The sequence below is a fragment of the Eimeria maxima genome, genomic scaffold, assembly GCF_000499605.1.
Source record: "Eimeria maxima Weybridge genomic scaffold, Emw_scaff41, whole genome shotgun sequence".
NCBI classification, from domain to species: Eukaryota; Apicomplexa; class Conoidasida; order Eucoccidiorida; family Eimeriidae; genus Eimeria; species Eimeria maxima.
The window spans coordinates 77807-86154 of record NW_013563841.1 but is presented as its reverse complement, the minus strand read 5'-3'; the positions used below and the strand labels follow the sequence as shown (position 1 = coordinate 86154).

General features: G+C 48.9%; 2 protein-coding genes across 2 annotated transcripts in view; one reads left to right on the top strand and one right to left on the bottom strand.

The window, feature by feature from the left end:
- Positions 1 to 228: 228 nt before the first annotated feature.
- EMWEY_00007050 (hypothetical protein, conserved) lies at positions 229 to 1437 on the bottom strand (the record flags this gene model as incomplete). Its single annotated transcript, XM_013478396.1, has 1 exon — positions 229 to 1437. One exon carries the CDS (start codon positions 1435 to 1437, stop codon positions 229 to 231), a length of 1209 nt encoding a protein of 402 aa, XP_013333850.1.
- Positions 1438 to 4183: 2746 nt separating this feature from the next.
- Positions 4184 to 8348, top strand: part of EMWEY_00007040 (hypothetical protein, conserved) — a gene marked incomplete at both ends in the record, with an annotated part of 4721 nt that continues 556 nt past the window's right edge. The window contains 10 exons of the mRNA XM_013478395.1: positions 4184 to 4253; positions 4641 to 4717; positions 4810 to 4987; positions 5160 to 5377; positions 5615 to 5878; positions 6015 to 6146; positions 6691 to 7166; positions 7356 to 7629; positions 7862 to 8059; positions 8164 to 8256. Coding sequence (XP_013333849.1) covers positions 4184 to 4253; positions 4641 to 4717; positions 4810 to 4987; positions 5160 to 5377; positions 5615 to 5878; positions 6015 to 6146; positions 6691 to 7166; positions 7356 to 7629; positions 7862 to 8059; positions 8164 to 8256 — 1980 coding nt within the window. The remainder of the gene's footprint in view (positions 4254 to 4640; positions 4718 to 4809; positions 4988 to 5159; positions 5378 to 5614; positions 5879 to 6014; positions 6147 to 6690; positions 7167 to 7355; positions 7630 to 7861; positions 8060 to 8163; positions 8257 to 8348) is intronic.

Here is an 8348-nt window from a genome sequence, read left to right as displayed (position 1 = left end):
CGGCTGCGCCCCAGTGGAACACCCTTTAACCCCCTTGTGAAGTTGACGAGCAACGACCACTACACCTGATAATAGGTTAAAGGAGAAAATTGGTCGTCTGTCGACGGAACCTGTTTCGTGCACTACGCCCAACCACGGAAGGTGGAGCTACCTTTCTGTGGGCAAAACACCCCGTGGCAAGGAACCTGCATCTCAATGGCAGTCGATGCTTCGTGTTCGAAGTCCCGTTTAATTCACTCTAGCTAAGAAATAAGAGTCTGAAACAAGGCCAGAGGAAGTGGAAGGCTTGCTCGTCGTTGTGGTGGTGTTGCGGAAAGGAGAGAAGAGGCCGTGCAAGTAATGGTGATGGTGGTGATAGTGATGATGGTCAGAATGTTGCGGTGGGCATGGCGGGGGGAACTCCGGCTTCTCAGGCTTTTCTGGCTTCTCAGGTCTTCCAGGTTTATCAGGTCTTCCAGGTTTCTCAGGCTTTTCTGGCTTCTCAGGTTTCTCAGGCTTTTCTGGCTTCTCAGGTTTCTCGGGCTTTTCTGGCTTCTCAGGTTTCTCGGGCTTTTCTGGCTTCTCAGGTTTATCGGGCTTTTCTGGCTTCTCAGGTTTATCGGGCTTTTCTGGCTTCTCAGGTTTCTCGGGCTTTTCTGGCTTCTCAGGTTTCTCGGGCTTTTCTGGCTTCCCAGGTTTGTCGGGCTTTTCTGGCTTCCCAGGTTTGTCGGGCTTTTCTGGCTTCCCAGGTTTCTCGGGCTTTTCTGGCTTCCCAGGTTTCTCGGGCTTTTCTGGCTTTCCAGGTTTCTCGGGCTTTTCCGGCTTTCCAGGTTTCTCGGGCTTCTCAGGTTTCTCGGGCTTTTCTGGCTTTCCAGGTTTCTCGGGCTTCTCAGGTTTCTCGGGCTTTTCTGGCTTCCCAGGTTTGTCGGGCTTCTCAGGTTTCTCGGGCTTTTCCGGTTTTTCCGGCTTCTCAGGTTTCTCGGGCTTCGAGGGTTTTCCCATCTCCCCTGACTCCTCAGGATCATCCGATTCCTCAGGATCCTCTGGGCCCTCAGGGTCCTCAGATTCCTCAGGATCCTCGGATTCCTCAGGATCCTCTGGGCCTTCAGGGTCCTCAGATTCCTCAGGATCCTCGGATTCCTCAGGATCCTCCGGGTCCTCAGGGTCCTCAGATTCCTCAGGCTTCTCAGGTTTCTCCGGGTCCCCAGGTATAGGGGTTGTTGGTACTGTGATAGTAACGGGAATACGCTCACCCTCGACATTGATTGCCAATCGCCCGCTGAGCAACTGCAGAACTATGTTAGGATCGACTTCACCAAGATAGCCAAGCTGAGGATATGCATTGGAAACTTCTCCCCCTCTCCCACCGTAAACATTTTGGAGGTTCCATGTCTCGGAACCGTGAGACAGCGTTATGCTGGCTGCAAGCAGCACGGCAATACGAGCAAGCACCGCCATTATGTATGGACCGAAGTCACCTAATTACCTTTTTCCGTTTTTTTGCCCTAATGGCAATAACTGTGACACAACCACACAGGCGGTTCTGGCCTCCAACAACAGCCGACTGCTGCCCAAGTGGAGGGGATGCTCAGCAACCCCACTGCGCCTATAGGCGATGACGGAGCGCCACGGCGCCTTACCTATCCATCGCTTCAAGCGCCCACCTTTTCCTAGCCTTCTAAAATAGGCACCTGAGTGTCTAAAATGAAAACGTATTGCGAGAAATCCTCTTAAAATATTCTAGAAATGTGGCTACATGTGTGCCAATACTTCGCCAGTGCAGAGTGAGAAGGGAACATGGCAAAATGCGGCAATCGCTAATTCGGAACGCCCACACCCACGTCAAGGGAATCATAAATTTTATTAGCTATCTTTACCCACGAAAAAGCTTTATAGGTGAGAAAACAACTTATGCGAGCGCATTGCATTTGAAAAAGAGGACTTCACGAAGGTGACCTCTGAGTTGCTGCTGCAACTTTTAGCCGAGGCAAGGGAGGCAGTGGGGTCTGTCTGCAAACAATCCCTTCTAGTTCCAAAAGAATTCTTGGCAGCATTGTTTCAGCGTTTTTAAGCGTAAATGCAGTGGAAATTGCCTGTCGCATTGACTGAGTACAGCACATGCACATCTCAGGTATTACGTGGCAAACTCCTGCGCACACTAACAACTGGTTGCAAACTTCCGCCAGTCATACTTGGGCATCTTGCCAAGGCCTAGACAAATCAATAAACTTGATCAGTGCGGGGAAATGTAAGGTTGTGTTCGATGAAATAACTGCCTTCCAACAGGTTTGGGCCGTCAATAACCAGGTACGCCGGTGTGGTATTTTGACCGTATGGGAGATATTTCCCCCAAGCAGTGGTAACAAGCTGCAGAACAGTTCGTAAACAGTTCATATTCACTAAGCTGTAGGTGTGCAAATTGCTAGGAATTAGATGTAGGAGAACAAGCGGGATAGCATTATCCGTTGGGGACTATTTCCCTCGTACTTCGGACGAGCAACGTAGAGCACCACGCATTCTTATCGTTCATTAAGGTATGGGGTTCGTTTTAACAACAGGCACATTTATTGTTTTGGCGCCACTATGATGTTTCGCCCGTTGGCTTGGGGGCTTGGGGAATAGTGTCCATTATTGTCCGCTCCTTAAGGGCCTTATGAGTCATCATCCATGATGGCCGCATGGGTGCCCTCATGGATGATAACTCGTAAGCCACAGCGTTTGAGTAAGTATTATGGTTAGCCAGCAGGCCAGAGTGAAATAACCTTTTGTTTATCTTCTGTGGGTATTTTGGTGAAGTGTGCCTCGTGACGAATGCTCAAGCGACGGATCCATTGCGCACAATGGCTCTGGTTCTGACACCTGGAAGTCAATTTTCGTGCAAAAAGGCAGAACAGCAACCGTCAGTAGAAAACAAGGGAAAATTAGCGCAAGTCAATGGGATGCCTACACTTACAAGAATTAATTTACTTGGAGTAGTCGATGGTGCTTGGTATATTTTACTGGGGACGCACTGAGGAGTTGCAAAATACAATTTCTTTCGTAAAGAACCAAACAAAAATAAATGTTAGCGTAATGGCATTCCATCATTAAAAATTCTTCATATCGTCAAAAGAATTGCATTAGTCATTTTTTCGCAAGTTGCCGAGCGGCCATATTTCGTACTTGCCTTTCCCCTTCCCATGAGAACACGTCCCCGCCAACGGTTGTGCCCGGCAGGTGATGTTTTCCGTGAACAATCAAAATATCTATAGGTGATTTCGAAGGGCCTCTGATATTTTAAGAACACTTAAAGAAAGAATTGCTCTCCTATAAAGTGACTCCAAGACACTGCGCAGCAACTTTTGGGGGGCACTACCGCTTGAGCGCTGCTTGCCAAACAGCTATAATTTTGGGATGGTCACACTCTTTTCGTCAAATACCCAACAAGCAATAAATGATTATTTCGCGCTATGATAGCTGAATGACCTTAGTACCCACTGCAGTCTTTATCAGTTTGCCGATGTTGGCGATGCGAAAGCCTGCTCACCTTCTATATCGTTGCATATTGGTGTGCACTAGTGCGCAGGGGGCAAATCAGCTAAAATTGGCTAGCTTCTTGGTTTTTCTTTGCAGCAGAGGAATTCCTGTTCTGCAAACCTTGATAATTTGGTGGACCGCAGCCGTTGCGGTAACTTTACAGAATGCTTAGCACATGTACTTCAACACTACGTGGTATGTAAAAGCCCTGTTTAGCTTCCCGCAATGGCCTGCGAAAACTAACTTTCGGGTGAGCATTAGCTCTCAGCCATCTTTGTAAGCGTCTGCCCAGCGGTCTCTTCCCATGTTGCCAAGTGATGTCGCCACTAAAGCCGTTGTGCTCTGATGCAGCCTGACAAGGCAGACGAGGCAGGCCCACTTGTACATTTAGTACATCTGCCCTTGATTCAAGACGGGAAAGAATAGTTTGAAGTTGTCGATGGTTTCTATCGCGCTGATGGGGGCTCCACTGAACATCCGCACTTTTTGGAGAGATTCTATTCTAGATATCTACGCGGCAACTTCAAACTCTACTACGTCATAGCTCTTATTATTTGTTGAGAAGGTTTGTAAGAGTTAAATATGTGGAATCGCTCTTTTACGGTGGGAAGAGTATGGAGTTGTGTCCTGACTCTTGTCCAAACGCCGACCGCCGACGGCAGTCCTCAAGGGCCTCAAGGGCCTCGGGATGCTCCGTTTGACCAGTGGAATGGCAGACAAAGAGAGAGCAGGCACAGTTAAAATTGCATTAGGGCTGGGTAATACACTTAATTCAATAGCAAGTACTGTCTTACTGGCCCTCCAACCAGTAAACCAGTGGGTCAGTGGCTGACTGGGGCCTTACACACCGAGCGGCCTTGAGCCTTATCTAGTTTCCACCTACAGTATTTCTCAGCAGAGCTTATTAGCCCAAAGTGTCAATTTACAACAGCTTGTGAAGGTCAAGCAGACAGTTCTTCAAGCATTGTGTACACCCGTCGAACTATGGCCAGAGGATGTCACCTACTTAGCTGCTCGGTTCCTTCCCATCTTCGTCCTTGGCTGCCATCTACGTTCAGTCAGCCTGCTGAACGTGTTTTTGTTCACCTCAACCGGCAAACCCAATACGTTCAAATCTCGTAAATGTTTTATTTGACTGTCTGAAGGTGTATGGAAGTGGGTCGAGACCTTAGGAACCTCCATGCTCATCCCAGTCCCGTCAACGGCTGCTGACTTGCAAAAGGTATCAAGGTCTTGCTGCAGTTCTAATTCAGAGGACCAGGTCGTCCTGCGAGTGTTAGTTTCCGGGTTCCAGGATTATCCGTGCTTCCGCAGTACGTAGGTCACTCCTCTGTGATGGTGCGGAAGGGCGGCGCAACCGCCGAATTCGTGTATGGATTGGGTATCAGCTCCTTACAACCAACGGAACAAGTAGACAATAACGAAGAAACGCCATTGCGGTTTGTCAGCGTCCAACTACAGCTCGCTAATTCAAGCAAAAACCTAGACGTTGGTTAGTCCACTGGGCCTTCCTGATTCGCGGCCAAGTTGTAGAACAAGATGAGCACGCACTAATTCAATTTGAGTGCAGTTGCCAGGGAGTCGGCAAATACACTCTCAGTGGGCATCCCTATAGCCGTTCATTGGCAGAGAATGAGCAGCTCTTCGCGACTGCTGTGCTTCAGACATCCACGCTTTCCTCTTCGAGGCCGACGGCACATACGTTGACTGTGTATTTTACAAGAACCCGACCCTTGCTGGCAAAAGTGTTCGACTTCTTCAGGAAGACCAGGAGCTCCTCGTAGACTTACGCTATATACCTCAAAGATGCAGTTTCATCGTCTGCACTTTGGCAATCTACTCAGGTGGTACTGTAGCGCAGTTGGGTGATGGCTCCGTACAGGTCAGCACAACTGAATTTGGTATTGATTCCGTTGTTGGTTCCGTCGTTAAGTGTCAAACCACTTGATAGTCATATTTGCTTGGCTCAACAGTGGTAATTGTAATTCATGGCGTGCTTCTGAGTAAACTTTTTCCTTGGCGGTATCCAAATGCACTCCAGGTCCTTTTATCGGATGGGAAACTGATTTTCACGATTTGATTCCCTATCATGCTTTCTCTTTTATGGGTCTTGCCGCAGCTGGGCGCGTTAGTCCCTCGCGTAGGGCTAGAAGAGAACGCAAATTTCCCGCATCTTCCCTGCGGTCAGATTCCTCCAAGCTCTTCCGAGTTCTACGAATGGGTATGCCTTGGAATGCTGCCTTTGAGACCGAGGAGCAGCCTTGGCGAGGAATGTGGTATGATGCTGTGCCTGCTTGCCCATCATGCCGGCTTCTGGTACTTCAAGCCTGTGTTGAAACCTGTCACAGCTTTCACCCCCCAGGGGCTTATCGAGCCCGCACAGGTACAGCTTAATTTCCCGGCTGCGCAGCAACGCTGAATTGCGATAATTCCACAGTCGCAGCGTAGCCTCCTAACTGACTGCCTCCCAGAAGCCAAGACGTTCATATCGTACCGCATTTCCATGTCTCCGAACTCAGGATTACGTTACGAAGCAAGTTGCGGGATTGAATGAAGAAAAACCGGGTATGGAGCTTGGTTCTTTGATTAAGGCAGCTCGAGCGGGTGCCCATGTACAGTTTGAACTGGCAGATACAGAAGAGTGTCTAACAGTAAGTCAAGCACGTATCGTGGTTGGTGTTCACATGATAAAGCTCGCGGTGTTCATTCGTGGAGAAGGCAGTGGAGGCCGAGGTCATTTAATGTCTGCTCCTTTCTCGTTGTGCATTTTTTCTTCCCTTTGTTGGTAATAGGAACCAGCCGACGGGCTCAATACATTCAGAACTCCTGAGACCGGGACCCTGCAGGGAGTTGGACCTAAAACTGGAAGTGCAATAGGAAGTAACTTAGGAAATGACCAACCCGAAATATATACGTAAGGGTGTGCACACTGCGATTCAGGTTAATATTAGCTCCGCAAGCTTTTCAGTTGTGGCTATTCTTTGCTTCTTGGGCTGTATGTGATGCGTAGACACGCAATGCACCCACCTATTTATACAAGTATTTTTCAGTCATTGTTGTGTGTGGAAACTCTGATTGTATAGTGGCGGCTCTTCTGGTGGAGACACAAGCAGGGACAACTTGAGGTTGTTCACACGAGATGAAGGCAAACGAACATGGGAGGGCGCTGAAATTCAAGCGGGTCAGTTTTCCCAGGACGAGACCAAAGGGCACATGCTGCTAGCGCAAGGCCAAGGCGATGTGGCCGTAGGGAAGACAAAGACAACTAGCAAGCAGATCGCTCCGACGCTGCAAACTACTGCCGACTCTTCACGTGGTAAAATTCCACATCATGTTCAAGAACGTAGCAGACTTCTGGATAACGAGACACCAGGCAACATACGTGACTTCGAAAATAATCAGTTCAGAAATAAGGATGCCCAACCTCTGGATATGGAGCAGAGTGCTAACAACAGAGGTGGGAGAAGAGTTAAGGCGCAGGAGAAGGAAATCCGTGGGGTCCCAAGGGGTCAGGAATACAGTGGTGGTGTCGTGAAAGTACAAAAGGATGGAAGGGTCCTCTACACCGATGCTAGTGTGGATGCAGTTTCAGACGAGGCCAAAGGCATTGAACGCCCGGCCAATCGTTTTTACAGGATACCAGGATCTGACAATAAGCTGACAGGGGACCGGTGAGTATTAGCAGACTTACATTTCCGTTCGCTAGCCGTTTTCGTAATGTTGAAGTGAAAGCGGTACGAGGGGGCACAGGGCTATACAGAGAACTAACAGCATCTTCATTGCGCATTGGTGGCACGGCACCAGTTTGCTTTGAATTGTTGGACATGGGCAGACCCGATTTGTTTTTTGAATCCCTGCAGTGTCGTCGATGGAGTCTCGTCGCTCGTATCTTATCCTCCTGTTGATGGCCACGGAGAGGCGCCTAACCATGGAGTACATGTATCCGACGGGCGCGATATGGCAGGAAGGCAGGACTTGTGGAGAGAGTCTGTTGAACGGCGTCTAAGTGCATTAGAGCGTTCTGTCGAAAGCATCGAGTGCAACCTCCAGAGGATTGCGGCAGCAACATCCGAAATGCAAAAGAACAACAATCTTTATCTTCAGGAACTGCGCGAGAGGTTTACAGAACTGAAGGTAGATATGGCCATTCCTCAGTATGAATAAACGACAGTTGGTATTGGGAACACGGGGTATGGGCCAGCGTTTGCAGTTCGCCTTAGTTTTGCGGTCGAAAGCTCTTTCCTGGTGACTAGTGGTGGCTAATGCCCTGGATGGTACAAAAAATGTTCACGCAGTCTCAGTGCACGTACACAATTGCGAGAGAGGGGACATTTGTGTGATGAGCTAAGCTGTTGTCTTCCTGCAGAGCGACGTCGCCTCAGACATTGAATCTGCCTTGTCGGGTCCCCTGGAAGCGCTCAGTTTGAGAGTGGAGGAAGTGAAGGACGGCGGAGGAGCTGATGCAAAGCAATTAGCAGAACAGCGGCAAAAGATTTGGGCAGTAGACCGGATGGTTCTTTTCCTCGAACGGAATTGGCATATATTAGCCCAGTCCATATCAGAAGTAAGGAATACGCTTTCACTGTTTTGTGCGCGTGATGATCCTTCATGTATCGTTGCCTTCTTGTCCATCATTATAAACATTTTTTGGTTTCGTTGCTTCCTCAGCTCCGATTTCAAATTTCGGGACTGGAGCAACGCATCGAATACGCTGTACCTGCTTTTCGGGAAGCCACTCTGCCGCCAACAGACCATGCAAAAGTCCGTTTTCATTGCCTAGGACGAATAAATTCAGGTTTTTGTTCTTGAAAGACTGCTTGGATAAATTTTTTTGGGGGGGGGGGGGGGGGGGC